This window comes from Canis lupus, chromosome 35 (assembly GCF_011100685.1).
Source record: "Canis lupus familiaris isolate Mischka breed German Shepherd chromosome 35, alternate assembly UU_Cfam_GSD_1.0, whole genome shotgun sequence".
In the NCBI taxonomy this organism is placed as follows: Eukaryota; Metazoa; Chordata; class Mammalia; order Carnivora; family Canidae; genus Canis; species Canis lupus.
The window spans coordinates 7,026,327-7,053,099 of record NC_049256.1 but is presented as its reverse complement, the minus strand read 5'-3'; the positions used below and the strand labels follow the sequence as shown (position 1 = coordinate 7,053,099).

The 26,773-nt window shown below is 42.1% G+C and overlaps 1 protein-coding gene across 8 annotated transcripts in view; it reads right to left on the bottom strand.

Moving 5' to 3' along the window:
• Positions 1-26,773, bottom strand: part of FARS2 (phenylalanyl-tRNA synthetase 2, mitochondrial) — a 499,622-nt gene that overhangs the window by 129,711 nt on the left and 343,138 nt on the right. For all 8 annotated transcript variants that reach the window (XM_038584089.1, XM_038584093.1, XM_038584088.1 and 5 more), the window contains one exon: positions 4,254-4,405. In XM_038584089.1, coding sequence (XP_038440017.1) covers positions 4,254-4,405 — 152 coding nt within the window. The remainder of the gene's footprint in view (positions 1-4,253; positions 4,406-26,773) is intronic.

The following is a 26,773-nucleotide window of genomic DNA, read 5'->3' as shown; positions in this document are numbered from 1 at the left end:
GTGTCACAGGAGAAAATAAACACTGTACCCCATAATTCCTTCAGGCGTATGGACAGAGAGACTCAAATGACCAGTGTGCTCATAAATGCGCTGGACAACAGAGATCTAGGTTTTTATGTTGACATACATAATTTATTTTCTTAAGGCTTCTCATTACTCAGTACATGTCTATAATACATATTGCAAAGGCATCAAAGTATATCCGGTGACCACAGTTCTCCTCTCTAGGAGTCATCACTACTCTGTTTTTTGTTATGTGCAATTTGGAGCTATAAGAATGTTTCTGCACATTAAGTGGCCTATAGACTAAGTGGCAAAGATGCTCTGGGAGAAGGTTCTGAATGATGGACCAGAACAAAAAATCATCTTCTTCTAACCTGAAGAGCTGTTATCTGTAACTCTCCGAGGTACAAATTTTTACCTGTAAAATACCTGGTTACCTGTAACCCAGAAAATATTTGCCCATTTGCCTAACATTATGAAATTAGGTCCGGGGCAGCCCCGGTGGCGCAGCGGTTTAGCGCCGCCTGCAGCGGGGGTGGGATCCTGGAGACCCGGGATCGAGTCCCACGTCAGCTCCCTGCATGGAGCCTGCTTCTCCCTCTGCCTGTGTCTCTGCCTCTCTCTCTCTCTCTCTGAATAAATAAATAAATCTTTAAAAAAAAAAAAAAAGAAATTAGGTCCGTATTCAGAAGTTTATATCTTCCTGAAACATCTTGGGATCTGCTCTTGTTCACAAAATGACACTGAATTTTTAAAAAAACAATTTAAAAATACACAATTTGTTCGACTACTTGTTTATTTCAGAGAGTCTTTCACTTACTACTAGCATCTCTCAGTTCTTGATATTAGGCAAAGAGAGGTCAGAGCTCAAGATATGCATTGATGAGCACAAGGTCAGGTGACCCTTCACTTGCCACCACCCAAGTCAGGAACTCTTACCGGGAGGAGAACAGGAGGGTGCAGGGTGCCCGAGGGAGAAAGATCTCTGAGAGGAGTTTAGAATACGTGAGTGAGGCTCAGTTAAACAATTGTATGTGGCACCCTCCTGTACATCAGGAGTCAGCCAAATCTCGCCCATCACTTGTCGTAATTAAGGCTTTACTGGAACACAGCTATGTCTGTTTGATTTCATTTTATCTATGGCTGTTTTTGCAATAGAAGAGGTGGGTAGATGTTGTGGAGACCCCATGGCCCAGAAAGTAAAAAATATTTACTATCTGGCCCTTAACAGAAACTATCTGGCCCTCTTGCCTTAGATATTTCCTGAGAGTCTTTATTCAGTGAGCCATTCTTACTAAATAATGCATGCTTTTCCATAAGTCTGTTCTTTTCCTCAGGGCTATAATAGCAAAGTCCAACTTGGTTACTAGTAACAAAGACCTAAAAAACAATGGCTTTAACAAGATACTTGTCTCTCACATGAAAGTCCAGGGCTGAACTGATGCTCCAGTTTCAGACACCCAGACTGTACTCGATACAACCTCCACATTGCCAAAGTCACATCATGGTCCAAAATGGATGCCAGAGTACCAGCCATCACATTCACATCCAAGTAGCAGGAAAGAAAAAGGATGGTCTCAACCCAACTTTCAGGAAACTTTTAGAAATACCTAAACATTTCTATTTATAAATCATGGGCTAGACTGGGCCACATAGGTACACCTAACTACAGTGGAGGCTCAGAACTGTAGACTTTCAGTTGGCTGGGAAGCTGCTTAGATAAAAAATCAAGGTTACATTATTTTTTAAGTGGGGGATTGGATATTGAGAGATAATTATCTCTGCCACAGGAACTTTACTCCAACCGCCGAGTCCCCTTATTAAGATAGTGCATACTCTGGGCAGGGTAATCGTTGGGCATAGCTCCAGAATAATTGGCCTTAAATATTTGTTTAGCATTTGTTTAAAAAATGGTAAGATCAATGCCAATAAAAAGTTTTTTTTTTTTTTTTTTTTGGGTCGGTTAGTTGTTTTCAAATTTCCAATTGAAAGTACGGTCTCCTCTGGAAGGAACTAGACAAATTCTCCTTTCATCAGTTAGTCTGTGGTTATGTGTCCAGACCTGCATCAATACAGTGCTCCTATACAGTCCAGTGATTTTTTAAAAAATGGAATATATTTGCCTGCCCAGTCTGTCCATGGTCAAAAGACCCTGACACTATCTCACTCTCACAGCAATTTCTCCAATTAACATGTCTCTTCAGCATTTACCCTCACCACTGCAAATCACCTACTAAGTCAGAAAAAAACAATATTTATGCCTCCCCAAACCATACTTACTTCCATATCTCTAACCTTTAAGATCTGATCATCTCCAACCAGAAAGGGCTATTCGTCCTAACTTTTGACACTGATGATATGAGAGGTAGATGTTAGGCTAAGGCAACGTCAAGAAGCAAAAGCTTGAGAAGCTTGAGAAATTAGGAATGGATTCTGAATCCTTGATTCCCAAGGATTCTCCAACAATGGAGAAAAAAATAATAAGTCATGTGCTTTTGGTATCTTAGTTAATACCAAGCAGTCTTAGTTCCATACTTTCTCTCCCCTTCAAAAGGAAGTAACTGGAATTTCACTATCAACATGCAAATTCCTAGAAATTTCTCTCACAGAAAAGTCCCGGGCTAAATGGGTATTCCATCATGTCAAAAACCCAGGCTGCTCCATATATTCTTTTTTCTATAAAGTTAGGGGATATCATCTGCAAACTCCAAAACATATTTAAAAGCTGTCAATAGCGCTGAAAGCAGGGAGAAGCCAATGAGAAGATGTGAAGGAAAGAAACACACACAGTGGCATTTGTCAGAAAATACCAGCAAAGACACATTTCTCAGAGCGGAGGGTTATTTATAATCTGAAGTTCAAAATCTTTACCACCAGTAAGTGTTGAAACTGAGGTAAACAAAGACAAATCTTTTGTTTGTAAGAAGAGAAGATTTGTGGGGGGAGGCAGAACTACACAAAGAATCAATGAGATGAGTGAGTTATTTCTTGGCACTGGAGAGGACAACAGCTGTAGGGTGGTGGAAACAACCAGCCTGAAGGATCATCTGAGCCCCTCCCTGCCAGGTCAACCCCCAACCTCACACCTCAACTTTGTGCACATAGCTGGTGCAGAAAATCCAATGCCATTCAAATACAAGTAACAAAAAGGCAAATCACATGCATGCCACAGGTACATCAATTTTAAAACTTGGAGAAAATAATAAGGAAGATGGCAGAAAAACTTATTAGCAAAGAAGTCATAGAAAAAAAATGTTGCCCAGGGACCGTAAGAAATTACTGGCCAAATATCTTGCAATAAATTTTAAAAACCAAATGAAGCAATTGCTCTATGAAGTAAAACTACAGTGCAGAAATAATTCAGAGAATAGATGGCAAGAAAACAGGAGGAACTGAAATGCAAGCTCAGAAAAGGGGGAAAAACAAAGTAACAAAGATGGAAATGGAATGTTAGTTAGCAAGGAAGAAGAAACTGCAGAAAATAGGAAGGGACGGAGAAAGTAGTGATGAGAAAAGCATTCAAAATCAAGTGAAAATAAAGAGTTTTAAAACAATAGAGAGAAAGTAATAGGCAGAGAAATCAGATAAAGAACAGCCTACTCATACAGAACTGGAATTCCTGAAGAATGTAACAGAACAATGGATCAAAACAAATCTATAATGATGTAACTTAAGAAAACTTTTCTAAAACCAAAGCAGAGTCAAATCCCATCAGTGTAAGACCACCACACACCCACACACCCACCCCCACCCCCTCAAACACCCCCTCTCCCACACCCCAGGGAGAACAGGCCAACACCGAGATGGATCCCGATAAAGTTACTAAACTTTATCCGAGGACCTAATACAGCTTTTGGCATGTGGCAAGTGCTGAATAAATATTCACTGAGAGACTGACAAAACAGCTTTTTTTCTCCAAACCCCTGTTTCTGCCACATCTCCTCTGTTCCTGGGATGTGATATGGTAACAAATCACTTCTAAAAACAATACTGAAAAACTCCAAGATCTTTAAAACATTCTGTTTCACATATTTGCTAAGACAGGAAAGATTAAAGATGCATTTTAGAAAGATTTATAGAAAAGATTGATATCAAAGCCTTTTCTCATAACTATATATTCACTATAAATTCTGGAGATATTTTGTCTCATCTGCATTGAATTTCAGCAAAATTTTATTATATGTTTTCATATGCCATTTGTCACATAGAGAAAAAAAAAACAGATAAAATCAGAAAGTGTTTTTACTTACTTTGGATGTTCAAATTTGTCTATCAGATCAACTTTTTCCACCAGGTCTCCTCCAACTGTTCGTACCAAGTCATAGAAATCATTTTCTGTATAATTCTCGGAGGGTAACCAGAATGAGATGTCATTTATCACAGCAGGGTATTTGCTAAGAGGCTAACAAAACAAGAGAAGAAAAGATAGATTGATTTGTTAGTTGGATAAGAATGTTTAAATTTTTCATGGAAAGTTACACTTGGCTAATTAGAAAATGCTGGTAAAACATTATTTGAGTCCTTGAACTTTCAGGAACAAAATGAACTTAAACAATAAGCCAATATTCAAAACTAGCAAATTCCATTATGAATTTACAGATTCTTATTGTATTCATGTGTAAATTACCATATATTATATTTATATAACCATTAATGTTCAATTTAGTATAAAACAATTTGAATATATCATATTTGAGTTTTTTTCGTTTGAAGACTAGAGGAGAAAAGTTCAAATTTAATTAATAAGCGATTCATTATAACTTCCTATGATTATTTTTAGGAAGTCATTTTAATAGAGAAATAAGTAAAGGCTTGTCAAAATTGATATTTCAATTAGTAATGTCATTATTTGTTAGTATTTCTAATTATTAAAATAAAGCACTGGGATGATAAGTAGTCACTGAGAGAGTTATTTTTCAAATTATGACTTTAAGGATGGATAAACACAAATGTAGCCATTTCCCCGTTTATCCTATTTTTTCTCCAATTTATTCAAGCTCAATATTATATTGGGCAGACACTTAAAATTAGATACTTTTAAAAGTTACTGCCTTTGTTTACATGGCTTATACACATATAAGTGTATATATAGCAAGTATTGGTTATAAGTTACTGCCACAATAAAAAATGTTTCATTATATAACTATGAAGTCCTAAGGGGATATGTGCTAAAGTATAAATATATCTGTTAGAAAAGCAAATTTATAAACCGGTTTACACCAAGCCTGATATTACTATAAACCCTTTGGTGAATTACTGATCAGAAAAAGTATATAACTTTTTAAATGGTAAAACCTCTGAAGAACCAAACACTCACACAAAAAATGATTATTCAACTTGAAATATCAATAAAGTTGTCAGACAAATGCATCGGTTCAGAACACACATTTCAAATGAACATAATAAAGCTACCATCTAGGTGCTTTTGACAAAATATCACGGCTCCTGAAAAACATCCTTGGTTTTCTCTCCTCCAGTAAAGTCAAGATCCTGTGATAAATCCTCCATGGGTTAATGTAACAATACACGATAGGACTATGCTGGTTATACCAGTTGCTTTTTCCTTAGACAACATCCTTTTGCCGCTTGAGGAATGTGGAAATTTAGGGGGATTGGCTAAAAGGCTGGGATTGCCAAGAATTAGCATGTAATGTCCTCTTCAGTTGACCCAAGCTGAGGTACCAGTGGGCTCTTACATCAGACATGGGAGGCGCCCAACGGAGCATTTGCTGTCAGCAACCCATTGATAACACGTAATACACGATAATAGTATAATAATGCCGTCAGCCAGAATACAGGCCCCCAAGACATTAAGAAATACATTTTAAAGTAAATTACCATTTTAAAAACCAGGGAGAATAGCTCAGACTGTTTGTTGTACCGCAAACTAGTTCAAGCTAACAAATTATATAGAACAAGTTTAAAGTCATGGTTTTATCTAAAGGAAGCAAGCATTCACTATACTAATTGGCAGGTGTCAGATGTGGGATACTTCCTAGTGACTTTTGCTTTCTTGAGATGGGGGGGAATAAAAGTTTGTTTTAAAAATGAGGTAATTACAGATCTATGGCTACTGGAATGTAGGCTTTCTGAGGCTTAGCAGAGGTGGTGTTAAAAACTATCCAGGGCTTCTCACTGATCTTGGGATAAAGTCCCCAGTTCTTGAAAAGCTCTAGCTCCTTCTGTTGTCCTCCAGGCTCACATGAGCTTGGCTTATTTGGTTTCTTGAACACACTAAGCTACTTCCTCCATATACTGTTTCCACCTTCCCTACCCTACTTCTGGTCCTCGGCTACCACGTTCACTTCTAAGTCTCAGAGACTCCATCCAGCAGTCCCCTGTTATGACAGCCTATACTTCTCTTTCAGAGCACCTTTCGTAATTGTAATGGTCTGTGTAATTAATGTCCGTCTTCCCAGTATATTTCAATATTTGAGGGTGGAGCGTGTATCTTTTTTTAACTTCCTCTATTAGCCGTGATATTGTAGGTATTCATCAAGAGCCCATTACAATGCTACCATGTGTGAGCAATGGCTATGTTACAGTGAATTACGTGAATCAGTTTAGCTGTTCTTTCCTCTCTAACCAGACCGGCTAACGGACAGGTCAGGTAAATAAGTCATAGAGACTTGCCTCCATCCCTGGCTATGCTGCATTATAAAGACACAGTGACCATATGGAATGACAAAGGTGAGGCTGGAGAGGCAAAGTGATTTGATAGGGACTTGCTAATCCACAATCACAGAACCAAACCATTTTAGAATTGGAAGAAATCTGTTAACCGAAAGAGGTAAACTGAGGCAAGCTTGAATGACCAGAAACTGGGTTTATTTAGGAATAGCAGAGGAATTGCAATTTGGAAAATGCATGCTGCCGGCAGGTCCAATGAGGGCTTGGGCCAGCTCTGTTAATGGGAAGGAGCGCACAGAGAAGGGAGTCCGGCCAGAGTCTGGAGGATGGCAAAAGGTTCTTGGCAGATGTTCACTGGTCAGGAGACGAGTCTCAATTCTCTGTAAATCAGGTATTTACAGGGACCCAGTCTCCCTGTTCTCGAGTTCCATTCTTCTGAGGGAGCACGTTTCCTATCTTCGGTTCCATTTTAGACTGAAATCCTTTTACAGACTTTAAATAGCATAGTATTATTTTTGTTTCCTCATTTCTTTTCTTGATCTAGATGAGCAAGGTCTACTTTATTGGTTTTATCAAATAACCATGAATTGATTTTTTTTTCTTTTGAGATTGTCTATGGAATTCTTGTAGTGTTTTTTTTTTGTTTGTTTGTTTTGTTTTGTTTTGTTTTAAGACCTGAGAAGGTGATCAAAAACTACAGTTACAGTGGAGACTTTAAAAATCACAAGTCAATATTATGAACTATTTAATAACACTGAATTTGAAAACTTGGATTAAATGATAATTTCCACTCAAGACAGAAAATTTAAACCAATGGACAATGTCAATTGAATTATCAGTCAAATCTCACAACAAGTGTTAGACTCAGATGGTTCATAGTATAACTTCATCAAATATTTCAGGTGAAGCAGTCTCTTTAACACACAAACTATTTCATTAAACAGAAAAGGAGGGAAAAATCAGCTAATTTTGTGAGTTTATAAACTTGAAGCCAAAGCTGGATAATCAAGAATAATTTTAAAAAGTTGTAGACAAATTTCACCTTACAACCTACAAATAAATCCTAAATGTAACTTCAACAAATACAAGTCGAGAGCCTACTAACATTAGAACACAAAATGACCAAGTAGGGTTTATTCCAGAATAACAGGAATGTTTTGAAAAAACAAACAAACAACAACAACAAAAAAACTACTGCTCAACACATAAAGAAAAAAATCATGATTATTTTTCAGAGAGAGGAAGTATTTGATAAATGTAATACTTATTCATTATAAGAAAAAAGAGTTTTTTGGCAAACTATAAATGGAAGGCAGTGTCCTTCCTTCCAAGACATTTATTGAAAACCTATAGCAAACATATTCAATGTTAAAGTTTTTTAGAAGTATTCCAAATCAAGAGTAACATAAGGATACCCACTCTCACCCTTGTTCTGTCATATTATAAATCCTAACCCAAGGCAGTAAACAACAAAAGCTATTAGAATGCAATCAGGCAAAATTTGTGATCCCCATTTGAATCTTCCTTATAACTGTATGACTTTTGTTGCAGAGCACCAGCAGATACTTAGAAGGACAGAAAGAAAATTTTCCCTCTCCTGCATTATCCTTATACAGCATTGTGGCTACTTCTAATGGGGTTGGAATAATATCCTTGTTTTATTATCCTGGGAACCTATAAATGTTTTTCAGTTTGCCCTTTTAAAAACCTCTTATCTCTGCCAATTACTGACAGTTCCAACCCCAGAATTGTTTTATTTCCTATTTTGGGTTGGGGGACAGAACAATCATGGAGTTATGCACCACCTTAACTCCAAGTCCTCCAACTGTACCGAGTGCCCCCTGTAGGTTCATATCCCTGTCACTATGTCCTCTAGAACCAGGACCAACATCTGGTTTACCCGTGTAGCCCAGCAGCACTACAGTGTCCGGCTAATAAGTGCCAGTTGAACTCATGCTGAATTGACTGCACTATGGGGTCTGTGGCCATACTTCCCAAATTTTCAAGGATAGTTTGAATTTTTAAAATAGTAATTATGATTCCAAAAAGGACAATTCTCCATGGAATCTGGGTCACATGAATTTGGTTTCTGAAGTTGTATTCTCCCCTTTTTCTTTCAAGTAGTTCTGCTTAGTAAGTTTTACACCCATGTCCCTTTACTCTCCCCACTGCCCTTACTTCCCTTTAAAAGGCCCACTCATATCTTTAGACCCGAGTCTCCAGACATGCGGCTGAGAACACTGGCAGTTGAAGTGCCAGAGTCCAAGTATTTAACAAGAGGCAGATAGAAGTGGGGTGCATTTCTCCCCTGCTCCAATTAATTTCAGCTTTTATCTTATCTTTTTGCTGTTTAATTGATTTTATTCTTTCTCTAGTTTATTTAGGTGAAAAACTAACTCCTGTATTTTGGGGCTTTCTTAGTTTTCAGTAAAAGTATATAAGGCTATAATGTTCCTCTCAGTATCTTTTTAGATATATCCCACAAACTATGTCCTTCTCTAAATTTTCTTTCTTGCATTCTATTGGCAATTTTAAAAAATATTCTGGTATTTTTCCTTCAGTTAAAAAGCTGTAAATTGTATGTTTATTATTTTATTTATTTATTTTTTAGGATTTATTTATTTATTTGAAAGAGAGAGAGAAAGAAAGAGAGAGAGAGAGAGAGAATGAGAGAGAATGAGACTGCTCGCTGAGCAGGGAGCCTGACACGGGGCCCAATCCCAGGATCCAGGATCATTATCTGAGCTGAAGGCAGGATACTTAACTGACTGAGTCACCCAGGTTCCCCTGCATGTCTATTCTTTAATATATACACACACAAATATCCTTTAATAAACTGTTCTAAAGCCTAAATTTATTTAGGATCATCTATTCTGTCTTAAATGACAGAAATGTCACTTTTTTTTTCCTCCCCAACTATTGGATTTTTATCTTTTAAAAAGCACACACAAGGGGTGCAACATTGTTGGTTCATAAAGGTCTTTTCCTTGGCATTTTGAAATTATTTTTCTAGACCTATTATGCTGATGACAAGTCTGCTGTCAGCACCATTTCTTCCTAGGGAATCTCTTTTCTTCTTGGCAGTTGGGAAGTTTTATCTTTATCCTAGAGGCTCTGTAGTTTGATTCTGATTAGGTCTGGTCTGCATTTATCTTTGTTCATTCTGCTCAGCACTCAGGGTGTGCTTGCAATCAGAGGGCTCATGTGTTGTTCCACTTTGGAAAAATTCCAGCCACTCCTTCTCTGCCATTCTTTTCATTCTCTTCTGGAACTGCAATAATACATATTATGGAGCTTCTTACTCTATCTTCTCTTAACTGATCAATTTGGTTTTTAATCTTTATGTATTCATGCTGGATTCTTGGTGAGTTCTTCAGTAAATTCTTAATTTCTTAATTCTCTTCTCAACTGAGTCTAGTCTCATCTGCTTTTTCTTCTTATTTCAATGAATCTGTTATTCATTTGTGATTTTTTTTACATCTACTTACACTCTCTTTCTTTTTTTTAATTTATTTTTTATTGGTGCTCAATTTGCCAACATATAGAATAACACCCAGTGCTCACTTATACTCTATTTCTGCCTGTATTTGCCACTTATTCAGAATTTCCCTTTCTTCTACTCCTTTTGTATTTTTTAATGGGTATTATCCTTTGTTGATCTCTTTAAGGATGTTAGGCATTGTTTTTTCTTAAAGAATGCTTTCTGATTTTACCTTACTCCCCATTGAACCCAGATTCCAGTTGCTATTTTGGCTGACACTCTGAGGTTAGAGTTTTTTTATATGGTTTGGAATTTGTGTGTGCAGACCTATCTTGTATGAGAGACAACCACTAATATCCTCTCTCTCTTTTTTTTAAAGATTTTATTTATTCATTCATGGGACACACACACACACACACACACACAGAGAGAGAGAGAGAGAGAGAAAGAGAGGCAGAGACACAAGGTAGAGGGAGAAGCAGGCTCCATGCAGGGAGCCCGACATGGGACTCGATCCCGGGTCTCCAGGATCACACCCTGGGCCGAAGGCAGCACTAAACTGCTGAGCCACCCAGGCTGCCCTAATGTCCTCTCTCTAATCACCCCTCCTTGGTTAGAGATTTTTGTAGTTCCTATACTTGTATTCCTAGCCCAGAATCAAATTGGTAGTGCTTTCTGGGTTCCCACCTATGGTGAGATTGCTGATGATGCTATAGGGGTGACTTATCCCAGTTCCTGATAAAGAGGCCATGTCTCAAAATAGACACACGGATCAATGGAACAGAACAGAAAGCCGAGAAATAATCCCATGTTTATATGGTCAATTAATCTTTGGTAAAGGAGGCAAGAATATACAATGGGAAAAAGACGGTCTCTTCAACAAATGGTGATGGAAAACTGGACAGCTACATGCAAAAGAATGAAACTGTACCAGTCTTACATCATGCACAAAAATCAACTCAAAATGGACTAACGATCTACACTTGAGACGTGAAACCATAAAAAAATCAGAAGAGAGCACAGGCAGTAGTTTCTCTGACATTGGTCGTAGCAACGTTTTTCTAAATATATCTCCTAAGGCAAGGGAAACAAAATAAAAATAAACCACTGGGACTATATAAAAATAAAAAGCTTCTGCTTTTTACGAAACAATCAACAAAAGTAAAAGATAACCTACCACATGAAAGAAGATATTTGCAAATGTGGTATCTGACAAAGGGTTAGTATCTAAAATATATAAAGAGCTTCTATAACTCAACATCCCAAAGCCAAATAATCCAATTTAAAAATGGGCAGAAGACTGATGGCTAACAGAAACATGAAAAGATGCTCAATATCACTAAATCATCTGGGAAGTACAAATCAAAAGCACAATGAGATATCATCTCACAACTGTCAGAACGACTAAAGTAAAAAGTTCAAGAAACAACAGGTGTTGGTGAGGATGTGGAGAAAAAGGAGCCCTTATACACTGGTGATGGGAATGCAAACTGGTATAGGCACTGTGGAAAACACTACGGAAGTTCCTCAAAAAATTAAAAATAGAATTACCATATGATCCAGTAACTGCACTACTGGATCATATGGTAATGGTGCTGTACTAGATGGAAACACTAATTCAAAAAGATCTATGCACCCCTATGTTTACTGTGGCATTATTTACAATAGCTAAGAAATGGACAAAGAAGAAGTGGTATATCTATACAATGGAATGTTACTTAGCCAGAAAAAGACTGAAATTTTGTCATTTGCAATAGCATGGATAGATCTAGAGGGTGTAACGTTAAGTGAAATAAGTCAAAGAAAGACTAATATCATATGATTTCACTCATGAGTGGAATTTAAAAAATAGATAGACACAAACAGAAAGAAGATACAGAAACCTAGACTCAACTATAGAGAACAAACTGATGGAGAGGTGGGTGCTGGGATGATAGGGAATAGGTGGAGGGGATTAAGAGTACACTTAATGTTGATGAGCACTGAGTAATATAATAATAAGTGGTGAATCCCTATACTGTGCACCTGAAACTAATGTAACACCGTATGTCAACTATACTGGAATTAAAATTAAAGAGGCCATGTCTCTGTCCTGTTCTCTCCCTAGGATCAAAGCTTCACTTAAGCTACAGGTCATGGTGGCAGCAATTTGCAGCAGTGATTATTGCCTCCTTTCTAGAGTAGGAGAGCACAACCACCTGACCCTGCACATCATGTGGAGCTCTTTTAGTCCTGATGCTCCACCAGAGCCAGACCATTGGTTTCCCTTCCCTGCTTACGAACCTGGCATGCGCAGTGTCTTCATTCTCACTCTCCACTTTGTATTTGTCTCTTGTCCACAGATACAGCTCTTTTTGTAGGGGGAAACGGCAAAGGCATGGTCCTGTCTTTTTCATGTTCTCTTTTTAGATTTTTATCTATTACTGCTGCTTGTGTGAAGCAGGTAAAGAACAGCCTACAAAGCAACACCAGCTTGACTCTGTATTTCCTTACACAATGGTTCTCAACTTGGTATGGGAGAGGACACAGACCTCTCTGAGAATATGAAGATTCAGATCTTTGTTCCCAAAGCATATTTTCCCAAACACAGATTTCTGCCTAGGCTTCTGGGGTTCGCAAACCCAGTAAAAGTCATTCAAGGAGTCAGATATGGATCCCATCTCCGACCTGTACTTAAAATCGTGCCGTAAATTCAAATACAGATGACTGAAATTATTCGAACGGAACTGATGAAATACCAAAATTGTTCTTTACTACCATATGAGAGACACATAAGTATGTATAGTTTGCATTCACATACACTGTAGGGAATGTACACCTGATGATAATAAAGCCAAACACGAAGTCATCGTTGTCTTGTAGTAGCTACTAGGAATGTAGTCATATTTGTATAAATAAAAAAAGTCTGCTTTTTACAGGCTGGACTAAGAAACTTCTTACTGTAACTCAGAACAACTCTGAAGGGCCACTGTGATTTCAGAGCTGCCTATGGGTGTGCTGAGGCCTTTGTTGCATCAGACTTCTCCCGCTGACCAGTCCCACTTCTGTACCTTCCCTTCCACGGGGGTTGATCCTGACAGAACTTGATAATAAGCCTCCGGCTTGCTAACCTCTGTCTTAGAGTGTGCTTGCTAAGGGAACCTGACTTGTGACTCCTAGACATCAACAAGACCAGTTGATGGAAGCATTTGGAGTGTGTAGGGGGCCAGCAAGCATCAAGGGACCTACACTCACTCAGAGAGAGGCAGATCTGGATTGGAGTTCGGGTGCCTTCTACCAGCTGTATGCTAGAGAGAATGACTCCACAGTGCTGCCCTGCCAAACGTGCACGTGAGGCCCCGCAGGTGAAGACCTGAACCGCAGTCCCACGTGCATCTAGGGTGCCTTGTGATCCTCTTGGAGAGGACTGCTAGGAGGCCATCTCCTACTCACCCCTACCTCTCCCCTGGGAGGCTATTATGAGGCAGCGTCTCATCACCACCTGGGTTCTGAAGAGGTATGCAGCTTCCTGCCTTGCTCTCCTCACAAAAGAGTCACAGGATATAAAACTTCTTAGCTGCAGTCTAGAACTGGCTCCTCAGAATGGGGTACTTCACAACTTATGTTATAATCATCCACTCTGCTACAGACTGACTTATCTTGGAGTCTTAAACCCCAATATCCCAGAATGTGACCTTTCCTGGAGAAAGAGTCTTTACAGAGATAATCAAGTTAAAATGATGTCATTAGGGAGGCCCTCATCCAGTATGACTGGTGTCCTTATGTAAGGGGTAATTTGGACACAGGGAGGGAGGGAGGGACGCACACACAGGGAGCACCATGTGAGGAGATTCCAGGGATAGGGGTGATGCTCCTATGAGACAAGGAATGCTGGGGATTGCCAGCAAACCACAGCAGCTAGGGGGAGGCTGCAACAGATTCTTCCTCACAGTCCTGAGAAGGAACCAATCCTGCCGGCACCTTAATCTTACATCACAGTCTCTCCATCTATAAACTTTGTTACGGTTTCCCCTCAGCAAACTGTAATGAAGATGACATGACATTCATGAAGCACAGACTTAGTTGTTTTCAAGCCACACCAATGACTTGGATAGTTGAACATATATCATATTTGACAGTTGTCCACGACATCTGGTTATAAATCATACGCTTGCCCAATGACTGGAGTTGGGGCAGGGACTAAAAGGTGAGATTTAGGTTTCATAATACTCCTCCATCCTACCTGGCCCCTTGCTCCAGGCTCACCTCTATATTTAAAATACCAGTGTCTATGGACGCCTGGGTGGCTCAGTGGTTTAGCACCTGCCTTTGGTCCAGGGCGTGATCCTGGAGTCCCAGGATCGGGTCCCACATCAGGCCCCCGGCATGGAGCCTGCTCTCCCTCTGCCTGTGTCTCTGCCTCTCTCTATGTGTGTCTCTCATGAATATATAAATAAAATCTTAAAAAAAAAATACCAGTGTCCCCATGTATCTTCCAAGGTTAAGATCCTCAAAGTCTCCATTCTTATTAACTCATGGAAAAAAAAAAATCAAAGTTCTTTAGGCCCTCTGTATCTGTTCATAAATGTTCTCAAGGAAGACAATCTTAACTTCCAGTTGGTAATACAACTCAGTACTTTTATTCTAGTTTGCTGTATTTCTATCAGAATGTTCCTCTTACACACTCTTCTCTTCAACAATAACTAAGGCAGGATAAGAGATCATCGTTCCCCACTCCGCATGTTTTCTGTACTAGTCAATCATTATTAACTGAACCTCTGCCTTCTTGCCTTTAGGCAAAGCTATGACATTAATTTTTTTCTGGTGTAGTCATAATTTTGACAGTCCCTCTAACAGGGGAGGGTCTGCTTTTTTGACAAGTTCTCTACAGAGTTCTGGAACTGTCAAGGTGGCTTTTAGTCAGCTTTCAACCAAGTTCAAGATTAGGCAAAAGATTACTTTGCAGCTCTTCCAGGCACTGCTTCTCTTTCTAGATCAGAACACATGGCCCCTTGGTTTTTACTGTAGTATTATTGATGGTTACCATTTGTGGGGTTCTGTGTGCCAAAGACTGTGCCAAGCACTTCTATGCATCAGCTCATCAGTGCACACACAGCGCTATCTCGCGAGATGGATGCTATTCTTCTCACTGTGTCCCCGAGGGAACCGTGGCTTGCGGACTTCAGCTCATTTGCTCAAGGTCAAAGAGCGGGAAGTGGCAGAGCCAAGATCTAGTGCAGGGCAGGTGACGCTCTTAACCCTATGCTTTAAGGCCTCCCTCTTAAAACTACAGACTCACAGAAAGTGGCTCAGCTTCCAGTACTGTCTCCACAAGTACTCTATCCACCCTACTTAGTAATTATGTAAATAAGAACAAATCTAACATTTATCCCTATGCTGCCTGCCATGACATTTCCTTTTCGAATGATTCATGGAGCTTTTAGATTAATTATCTTGATTTATAAGTATTTTTAGACTGTTTACAGTCCGTGTGATTGTGTTCTTATCTAAATTAACTTAAAAATCAGTCTTACCTATAAAAACAGTCTGCGCCATCAATTACTCTGCTTTACATTGCAATGTTCCATAGCTCGTCTTTTAATTCCATCGATTCATTTTGTAATAAAAAATTGTTTATCAAATTTGGCTGGCAGGTTCGGTAGTTCACAAATTCAGGTTGTTCTAACTCATGATTCCATGCGGCCTTGGTGTTTACAGATTTTCTCACTTTGTTCCAATATTCCGATTTGACTCTGATCTAATTTCTCTGAGTGCCAGAAGCATGGCGTGTTGGTTAGAGGCAAGCACAGTCCCTACCCAGGCGACTTTTATTCTGTTACTTCACCCAGAAGCCACATGAGAACCAGCAAGTTTTTTTTTTTTTTTCTTTTTTATTTATGATAGTCACAGAGAGAGAGAGAGGCAGAGACACAGGCAGAGGGAGAAGCAGGCTCCATGCAACGGGAGCCCGAAGTGGGATTCGATCCCGGGTCTTCAGGATCGCACCCTGGGCCAAAGGCAGGCGCCAAACCGCTGCGCCACCCAGGGATCCCCGAACCAGCAAGTTCTAAACATTTTTTCCAACTTTCAGTCTCCCATATTTGTTCTAAACTTTTTATAGACTTTCAGTTCTGGCTGAAGATTCATAGAAAATAAAGAATTTCCACAATGAAACTGTGTGGAACCATCATTTTAGGGCAGCCTTCTACTGAATTAACTTTCCACGTTTCTATGCCATGGTTCCCCCCTCAACTATCCACTGAACTCCCTAAGAGCAGACACAAAATTTCGAATATTTTTGAATCCTTCCAAATTTTGAGTACTAGATGTCTTCATTACTTAAACAGATGCATGTGAAGCTGGGTGCGGAGCAGAGAGCTGTGGCCTCACATTCTCTGTGGGACCTTAGGGATCCTAAGCCAGGTTTCCCGGCCCTGCCTGAATGTCATGGCTTCTAACTTAAGTTAGATTTCTAAGTAAGCCTCGGAGATCTTTGTTCAAATTGAATACCATATGTGCTTCTAGCTAAAGAAGGACTAGCAGAGGGAGTGGGAGCCTGCAGCCCAGACCACCTCCTCAGAGCTCTGGCGGAGGTCTGCATGCAGGAGACAAATGTGAAAAATAAAAGAATATCTTATTGGGGGTGATGAAAATGTTCCCAAATCGATGGTGGAGAGGGCTGCACATCTCTGCAAACATACTAAAGACCAGGGGACGGGGGTGTCACACAATTTAAGTGGGTGAATTGTGCGGTATGTGGATTATATCTCAGTAAAGTTGTGAGAATAGGAAGTGAATAAGTAAACTTGTTGATCAAAGAAATCAGGGTTCTGGAAATGGAGAGCTTCTATTTTGTTTGTAGTCTCTCTACCTCATTTTCCGAACTTATCAAAGACTTCATCTCTGCACTCATATTTTCAGGTTCAGATAATCAAATCTTTCTGAAGCCAGCATTACTTCTGCACTCTGGGCTTTCTTCTCCAAGGTAAAATGTTTGTCAAAGTTTTGCCCGAGTGTTTAAATCTCTCATAAAATGCCTGGTCTGGACCTTCACAGCTCTATACAATCACTAGAGTTTAAGTGAGGTCACATTTAGCTTTATGACCCTAATTTTTCCCAGTAAATCATGTTTTACTGGGAGACAGATATTTCCCTTTCTTATGCCTCAAGTAAGTGAACAGAGGCTCCATTTTATCCCATCTTGTTCTCCTGCCTCCCCCCCCCAAAAAATACAAAATGGGAAACTAGGTTTGTTAATTCCCAACCCCAAATTTAACCTCAAAATGATACCTGCTTAATTAGAACATGAACTCTGTGAGGGGGACTTCAGTCTACATTTCATGTTCCCTCTTCTGTACAAGCACCCCATTCCGTTAGGGACAGTGCATGCTGGGAGGTAAAACCAAGAACCAGCTAGAAAATGTAAGTTGAACTTGCCTGAGTTCATACAGAGCTAGCCTTCTGACTCTTCCAGGGTTCAGGGGAAAATAGGCAAAATAAAAATTAACCTCAAGAACTTAAGACATAGGATTTCAATGGCTTGTTCAAAACCAGAGTAAAGATCAAATTCAAGACTCTCACAGACAAAAGGCCTCTTATAGATGCTCATGGAGTTGAACTTCTTCCTTTTTATCTTATCCTACCTTCGTCCCCTACATCCCTGTTCACTGGTCCTTTCGGGCCAGATCCTTTTAGATGTTTTAGGCCATCAAGATGACTTGATGCTACATGCTTTAATATTTCTTCCTGACTCCCATAATGCCAAAGGATTAACACTGTCTCAGTTGTTCTACAACAACAGACCCCAGGGAATAGATACCCATCTGGGGTCTAATGTGTTCTCCATTTCTTTTGGTAACAGAAATGTGTAGGGGAAGTGGGTGAGCTAATTATTTCTGAAAAAAACCAACAACAACAATAACAACAACACTTACTGTTTGTTTTTTATTTCCTAGAATATAATCTAATACCAACTCTCAGTCATAGAGTAAAAATGGATAGGGGAACAAAAGGCTGAGACCATCTCAATTTTTTAAGAGAAAACATCGTAGCTGCCCTGGGCAAGGAGAGGAGTGGAGGGGGATGGAATGAAATGGGGAAGAAACCATGAGATGCAAGATACTGGTGATATTCACTACAGCAGGGTGCTGCCTTCATGGGTATCCACTGTACTACTATACCTCACAACTTAAACATGTTATTTTTCAAATATCAAACACTGGATTAAAACAGTAAAAAAGGGGGCAGCCCGGATGGCTCAGTGGTTTAGCGCCGCCTTCAGCCCAGGGCCTGATCCTGGAGACCCGGGATCGAGTCCCACGTCGGGCTCCCTGCATGGAGCCTGCTTCTCCCTCTGCCTGTGTCTCTGCCTCTCTCTCTCTCTCTCTCTCTCTCTCTCTCTGTGTGTGTGTGTGTCTCGTGGATAAATAAAATCTTTTAAAAAAAAAAAGTAAAAAAGGATATCAATGCTTAGTCATTCACCTAGAGAAATTATGTAACAAAGGGAAACACTGGCCACAGATTATGCATTTATTATGCATTTACATGTGAAAAAGAAATGTTTTTTCCATATTTAAAAATAAAATTCCAGCTGTTAATATTGGATTCTATTTCAACAAAGAAAACAATGAGTTCAGCTTCCCCCACTAGAGATGAATGTGAAGCATCATTTTCTTTTGTACCAAATCCAAGTGAGTCTAGCAAAGTCTACAACAAAGTTCATAGGGCGCAGATGTGATACCTCAGGTGAAAGCAAGCGGAATGCAAATATGGGTTCTAATTGAGAGACACCCCCCCACTCGGGAGAGCAGAAGAATTTACATGTAATTGGAGACAGAGAACACAACAACCTCACCAGGCACCTACTATGTGGCAGCTCCGACACTGTCCCTGCCACCAAGGAGCTCACGGATGACAGGGGAAGAAGGCTCTAGGAAGTGGCACACACAGAATGTGGTTTGTGCACTGGAGCAGGGGGAGCCTCCCTGGTCCCGGAGGCTCAGCTATCTTTGTAGCTATGGCTAAAAGCCTGAGGGGGGGCCATCAGATTACCTCTCTCCCCTCCCGAGAGAAAACACATCTTCCGTAAGATAAGCTCATTAAAATAATAAAATACGGAATGCATATGAAGAAGTTTTGGGCCATCTGTCGTGTCGGAAGCCCAAGCTGACAGGGAGAAAAGGTGGCGAGTGACTCCTTTCTGGAGAAGGCGCTGCCGTATAGGACACCCACTGCCCAGAGGCAGGGCCACAGTTCTGCTTCTCCCTGGCCGTGGAAAACTGCCAAGTTCTCTGGGCCCCAATTTCCTCCTCTGCAAAAGAAAGCACTTTGCACCTCACACACTGTGGTCTATCAAAACTGCCCCACAGGATGTCACAAGAGGTACCCCGAGGAACCCGCGCCGTTGTCAAGTACATGAGGAACGCTGGGTTTTACCAACTTCAGCAGGGAAAACCCACCCTTCCTCCTCTTCCGAGGCCTAGGTCTTAAACGGCCGAAAGGATCAAGTGAGCCCAAATTTTCGATTCCGCTGGCTACGCGAGCCACTCCACCTGCCAGGGAGGACGGGTAGGGGCATTTGCCAAACACACCCATGTCCTGACTGCTGGGATGGCTCAGTGCTGCCTCCACCCGAATCACAATTTCTGCCACTCAAAATGACCCTGAGTTTCTTGCCACTTTAAACAGAACTTTAGAGGCAGAAAAATAAACTTTTCGGACTTACATCAAATAAACCTCATGCCACGTCGCGGGGGCTACAAGCAAGCAAAACTGTCACTCAAAGAGGTAACATTCCAAGCTCATTAATGATTAACTTCCCTTATGCAAAACGAATCAAAATGTTCCCGTACACAGGCTCAGCCACGAAGGCAACTTTCGAGATTTCTCTTTTCCTCCAAAACGATCACGTTGGCTGGTTACCTGCACGTGACCCAGGCTTTTCACTTCCAGGTACCCAACCTCACAGTGGGGCAAGGCACACACGGTGTCGTCCGGGTTGTACAGATGGGGAAATGGGAGGGCAGAGGCTGTGCTGAATGGTGCACAGGTAATGAGTGAGTGTCCAGGGGGCTCTGAACAGGTGCATGTGGCCCCCAGATCATCAGTTCATCCATGAAACCACACCAGCCCCAGTGTAGGGCCCCTCCTGCTGAGGTCTCCCTGAATATGGAGGACAACAGTCGGGCTGCCTCTCCTGTGTCTCTTAGGACCCTCTTCACCCTTTCTGAGCGGTGGCCCATCCCTCAGCCCCAAGACTCCTTGCAAAACAGGAATGATATCCTTACCTCATTGAATTGTTATGAAGATTAAATGGATTAATATATATTAAAGACACCTTATACGGTAAGGTAAGGTATGATTAACCATCCCATTCTTTTTGCTTTATAAGCTTTTAAAAAAAGTTATCAGATTAACGACAGCAACGGCTACCAGTTAGCTAGTGCCTACCAGGGGCTGTCACCTTGGTTCACCTTCAAATGAAGCCTAGAGGCAGGTCACTCAGCTGGCACAATTCAGCCCTGCCACTTACAAGTTTTTGTGATGCTGGGCAGTACCTTCACGCTCAGCTCCCCATCTGCAAAACAAGGATCCTGCCAGTGGCCCTCATTTGGTTGCTGTCAGAATCAAAGCATCAGCACACGTGAAGCCCATGGTAACTACCTAAATGTTTAGCGCCTCATTTCTCCTTCGTTTGTACGTGGCCGAACCATGACTCGGATCCATGACTCGGATCCATGACTCGGATCCTGCTGTATCTACCACCTCTTGACGCTGTGGCACTTACTACGCTCTGTAATCTGGGAGGAGTTTACAGATCTCTCTGTGTGACTTGATTAAAAGTGTCTCAAAGGGCAGAGGCCACATTTTCTCCCTCTCTACGTGGAGCACGGTGCTTGGCACAGAGGGGAAATAACTAATGTGTGTGGGATTGTGGCTCTCTTCTGTGGCTGCTGGTTTCATCAACCATGATCTGGCTGTGGTCCCAGGACAGAGGCTTCTTGGAGGAAAGAAGGAGGCAAAGGGGGAGGGGGCCATGTGAGAGATGCTGACAGAGAGAAGGACAGAGGACTGAGAGGTGGACCAGAGACATCACTTCCCTTAGCAGGGCCTTGTGGTGGAGGGATGAGAGGGTTATAAACTGAAAACACAAAAGTACCAAGGGCCTTTTAGACCTTTGTTCTGGAGAGCTAAGGGGTCACACATGGAGTGGAGAGGAGGAAACAGAATAAGAGGCTCAAGACTTTGGATTTTTTTTTTTAAAAGACTTTATTTATTTATTTATTGATGAGAGACACACACACACACACACAGAGAGAGAGAGAGAAACAGGCTCCCTGTCGGGAGCCTGATGCGGGACTCGATTCCAGAACTCCGGGATCATACCCTGAGCCGAAGGCAGATGCTCAACCACTGAGCCACCCAGGCGCCAAAGACTTTGGAATTTTATTAAGGCTCCAAATGATGAGGGAGAAAGACCCTGTTAGGTTACCTCCTGTGCCAGTTACTAAGCTCCTCCCTTCCAGCTCCAAAGCCACCTCCCCACTGTGCTGTGTGAGGACAGGCTGGGCTCTGCAGATTGTGGGTGGGTGGAGGGAGAAGAGAGGATGGCCAGGCTTCCCCCACTGGCTTCCTGCGGTCAGGACCCCAGCAACACTGCGTGGGCACCACCAGGATGCTGCTCTGACCATACAGCAGCTGGACCTACCATGGGGCCTCCAACTCCTGCAGAACCCTCCCCCGAGGTGGGTCCCAGTCCATCCTCTGTACTGAGAGACAGCTGCTCTTCCCCCTCAGTGGTCCAATCTTAGCTTTGAGGGACCAAGTTTTTAAATTTTATTAATTCCAACTTCTTCTGAGCTTTAAGAGGGGGAGCTGCTACCTGCAAATTGCTAAACCCATGAAATCTTAGTGCTCTCCTTTTGACTTTTTAGTTACCTCCCTCAAAAGGGAGGTAACTAAATTCTTTATAATAAAACAAATTCTTAATATAATAAAAAGAATTCTTAAATTCTTTATAATAAAACAAACTGGTGGCATTTCGGTCTCCTGCCTAAATCCTGACTGAAAATACCAAGGAAGGAAGGGAGAAAGAGATTTACCAGGAGTCTGTGGTCCTTGATATGATACCAGATTCTAATAAACTACAGAAACAAGATCCAGAATAACCATTCAGAAGTCTAAACAATGAAATGGAAACCAAAAAGGGTACTCTGAAAGGTGCCCAGAGCATAACAGAGTTGTTTCCTCAAGCACAGAGCCTCTGCTCATTTAGGAACACATCAAAGGTACCAACTGCATCTCCTTATTTTCTAATAACCAACAAGGAGCCACTCTCCACATACTATACCCTGAACTAAAGAAGCTCAAACCCTGCAAGGAAAAAAGACAACCAGACCTTTGATCCTTCATGTTTCTCCTCATTCCTTTATCAAATACAACTCTGGTGTCAGAGGAAACCACTCTAGGCTGGGGGTCGGGGGGGAGGGGGTACGTGGGAACAGGCATCCAGAGGGGTTAGCACCTCCGGGCTGATGGAACAGGTCTGGAGGGATGTGCCACGGCAGTCTGGCACCGAGCAGGGACTCGCCTCCAGAATCATCACAGCCAGGGGTTCAGCCACAGTGTGTCCAGCCTCCCACTACCCTGAGGGGCCAGCAGGAATGGTGCGTCACTCAAACAGGTAGTGATGCCTTACAGTTACCCTCACTTGACAGCCAGTAGGGAGACAGTATTTGCTCCCACAGAAAGTTCTGACAAACCAGACAGGAGGTAATTTCCTCTTGGCGGGGTTTTCCAAGGTTCTGCATTTATCTACTTATCTTCTGGAGAGAAAGGTTGAAAAAGGTGGGAGGGAGGGAAGAATCCTGGCTCCTCGCTCCAGTTGGAGGGCGGTCCTGTCCCTGAAACGTGATGATGACCGCGTGCCTGGGCCCGAGGAGTTCCGTGCCTGGGCGGGGGGTGGCAGGCCAGGGAGGCCGGAGGCGCTACGGTGGCGACCGTCCAAGAGAAATGGCAGAGGAGCGAGCTGTAAACCTTGAACTTGCCTTGAGCTGATGCACCTGTTACTCGCTGCCGGTCGGGGGCCTGTCGGTGCCGTCCGCCCCGCCTTGCCTGTTGTCCGTGTGCGGCTGATGAGCCAGAACCATGCCCGTGCTCAGGGGCTTTGGTCGGCTCACCCTTGCTCTGATTGTGACAAGGAGATAAGGCAGAAAGCAGAGGTGGGAGGAGGGAAGGGGCTGGCCGGAGGATCTGGGGGCTGAAGTCCACGAGGGAAGAGCCTGGGCGCGAGCAGGGCTGTGAGCAGGTGCACTGCACTGAGCCAGCGTCACGGACGGTCCCGCGAGCCGTCTGCCCCAGACCTGCCCGGTCTCCTTTCTGGGCTCCTCCCGCCGTGGGGCCGGTGCTGGTGGGCAGAGGTGCTGACCAGCGGGAACAGGATACCAGGGAAGACACAAAGCAGACACTGGGGACTTTCTTTTTGGCTGCTGATTGTGAGTGGCTGAAATATGGGACCCTTTCAGGTGCCTGACAGACACCCTCTCAGCCCTAAAGCAAGGGCGCTACATAAATCCAATAAACAAAAGACAGTCTGTGTGGGCGGTCAAGATTTCTTTAGGGCTGGCTGGTTGGCGAACTTTCCACTGTTAGATCTCACCACTGTTTTCAGAAGTATTACAAGTGATAGGGATGCCTGGGTGGCTCCGTGGTTGAGTGTCTGCCTTGGGCTCAGGTTGTGATCCCGGGGTCCTGGGATCAAGTTCTGCATCGGGCTCCTGGCATGGAGCCTGCTTCTCCCTCTGCCTGTGTCTTTGTCTCTCTCTCTCTCTCTGTATCTCTCATGGATGAATAAATAAAATCTTTAAAAAATATATTTCAAGTGATAGTAGAGGTTGGATCTTTCAAAGATCCGAGCCAATCAAAACACAAATGGCGCATTTTGGAAGGGCTAGAGGAGGGACCCAAGAACGTGAATGTCTCCGAAATACACTGTCTGCAAACACTTGGGCATCAATCAACCGACCTTTGTCAGTCTTTTATTTATTCATTCCCTCATTCAACAAATACTTCCTGAACACTATATACAAAGAAACATGAAAGGCACACAATAGGCATTAAGGTGAGGAACATATTCTTTTCCCCAAGATATTTGCAAGCTGATAGGGGTGGTTGGTATGAGTTACTAGAAATATTTAACTTAAAACTCAAGTGAGTTTAAGGACTGAGGTACAAACACATGGGAAGCCAATAAGCCATTATGCTCAGCTGGGATGTTCATGAAGGGAGCGGGTGTCTGAGCTTGAGGCGTGGCCAGTGGTGAGAGTGGGAGAGAGCAGTGCATCCTCAGGGCGAGAAAAATGTCTTCAGCAAAGACATCCTCTCAGCAACATCCAGGAGGTAATAATATCTGAGGTTCCTTAGAGTTCCAAAGGCTGAGAAACAGACGAAGTCCATTTGGTATGTTGAACTGGACGCTCCCTCAGGGCAGTCGAGTGGCCTGCTAGCCTTGTCTACGAGGAAGTGTGGAGGCTTCACGAGAGCAGGAGGCCCGTCTTGTGTGTTTGTGGTCTTCCCTCCCAGTTTCTAACCGAGTAGTTTCTCCGGAGTTGATGTAACTCGCAACATACAGTTTGATGTCATGCGCAACCACCTCCTAAAACAAGACACTGAGCATGTAGTCTAGTCGCTCAGTCTTGGCTTAACTCCTTCCTACTGCTGTGTGGCCTTAGGTCTGTGACTTTTTAAGATACCTGACTTTCATTTAAGTAGGGTATTTTCCCGAAATTCCATGAAATTAATGTACATTTAGGCTTAAAAGGATAAGATGGTGAAGTTTTCTTTATCTGAGTTTCAACGACATTAACGCCAGTGTTTCCCTCTCCACTCCTAAAGTTTCACCAAGAAGTCTAGCTCTATTGTGAAATTATAATGTTACATTTGTACTTGTTCTCTTAGATCTATATATTTTTAATATGCGGCTGATTTGGATTATTTAATGACCCCAGAAAAAATGTTTCAAAGCTGATCTTGATGACTGGTTACTAATTTCTCATGGCTAATCCAATTCCCCAGGGATTTCACTTCATTCCTATAATAATGCAAAGCAGTTGTTAAGAAATTTAAAATGAATAAGACATAGACACTCTTCAAAGGAGCTTAAAATTTAGTGAAAGAGCAAGGTCTAGAAATGTTCATAACAGACATTTCAGGCTATGTGCAAAAGCAAAGGAAAATCTACCCCTCTCCCCCAAATCAAAGTGCTGACCAGGTCAGTATAATTCACAAAGCTATTCTTCTGACTGCTACAATCTGGAAGAACAGGAGCTACATATGCGGGGCTTAAGGGTAAAAAAGGAATGTGAGTGGTGTGTCATTTCCCTTTCCAACCTAAATTCCTACCAGCAGATTACATGCTGGGAATATCATCTCAGAGGTGGGGATGGTGCTGAATGAAGACTGGCACTCCTAGCTTGTCCTTTATCAACCAGTGCACATCTCTGTGCTGGGTGACACCAGGGTGTGACCGTGCTGAGGACTGCCTCGGCGGACGCTGGCCACGACTTCATGACCAATGGAGCATGTGCTCTGGCCCAGGTGCCTGAGCCCCCTAACCAACAGAATCTATACTTCTCCCAGAAGGGCCCTAGGAGGGCCTAGCATACATCGCTTCAAAGAGCTCTCAGAAGGGTTCTGATGCAAATAGAGTAGCCCCATTCACCACTTCTCTCACTGTGAAAGGACACTGGTCACACATGTGCTGTTCTTCACTATCACATCTGCCCGCACTGAGACCAATTCAGTAGCTCTGTCAACCATAAACATGCGTATTATCCATCATTTAATGAGCACTTACTGTGTGCCAGCAATTGCTAAGGTACTGAGCTAAGGATCTTTCATACATTTTTACATGTAATCTTCAAAACCAACCTTAGGAGGTAAGTACTATTGGCTTCCCAGTTTACAGACGGAGAAACTATAACTTACAGAAGTTAAGTGACCTGGGGAAAGTCACACTGTTATTAAGGGTGGCGTCAGGACTTGAATCGGATCTGCTTGGCATCAAAGTTTGTGCATCTAGCCACTAAGACATACCAGCTCATTGATATGTATGAGATATTCAGTTTTTAAAATGTGTTCTGCATCTATGTACAAAAGGCTATTTGATACATATTTATCCACAAAATGGAAAAAAAAATATCTACTTGGAAGTGATTTATTGAAGGGGTATATATTCAGCATCTATTTTCATAAAACACTTTGCTGATTATGTGCGCCCAGTCTCAGTGTCTGGAATCTTAAGAGGACAGCACTGGCGCTCCCAGAGACGGCATGCTCCACTGTGCTTCATCTGACACCTAAGGAGTCACTGCAGGCGCACCGCTGCAGTCCAGCCCATCTGCAGAGGTGACCGCATTCAGCCTACAAATCGAGCACGCTCTGAAAAACGTGATGCTGCTGAGGAAAGCTATAGGACTTTCACTGTTTTCAAAATAAAAGACGGATAGATTCTTACATTGTTCTGGAGAAGATTAATGCCAAAACCAAACCTCGTCTTCTGAGTTCATTCCTCTGATCAGCATGTATTGCACTCCTGCCAGAGGAATAGTAATCTCACTATTAATAAGAGTCAGTATTTACAGAGCTCTGTGTGCCAGATACTGCCTGAGTGCTTTCCATGAA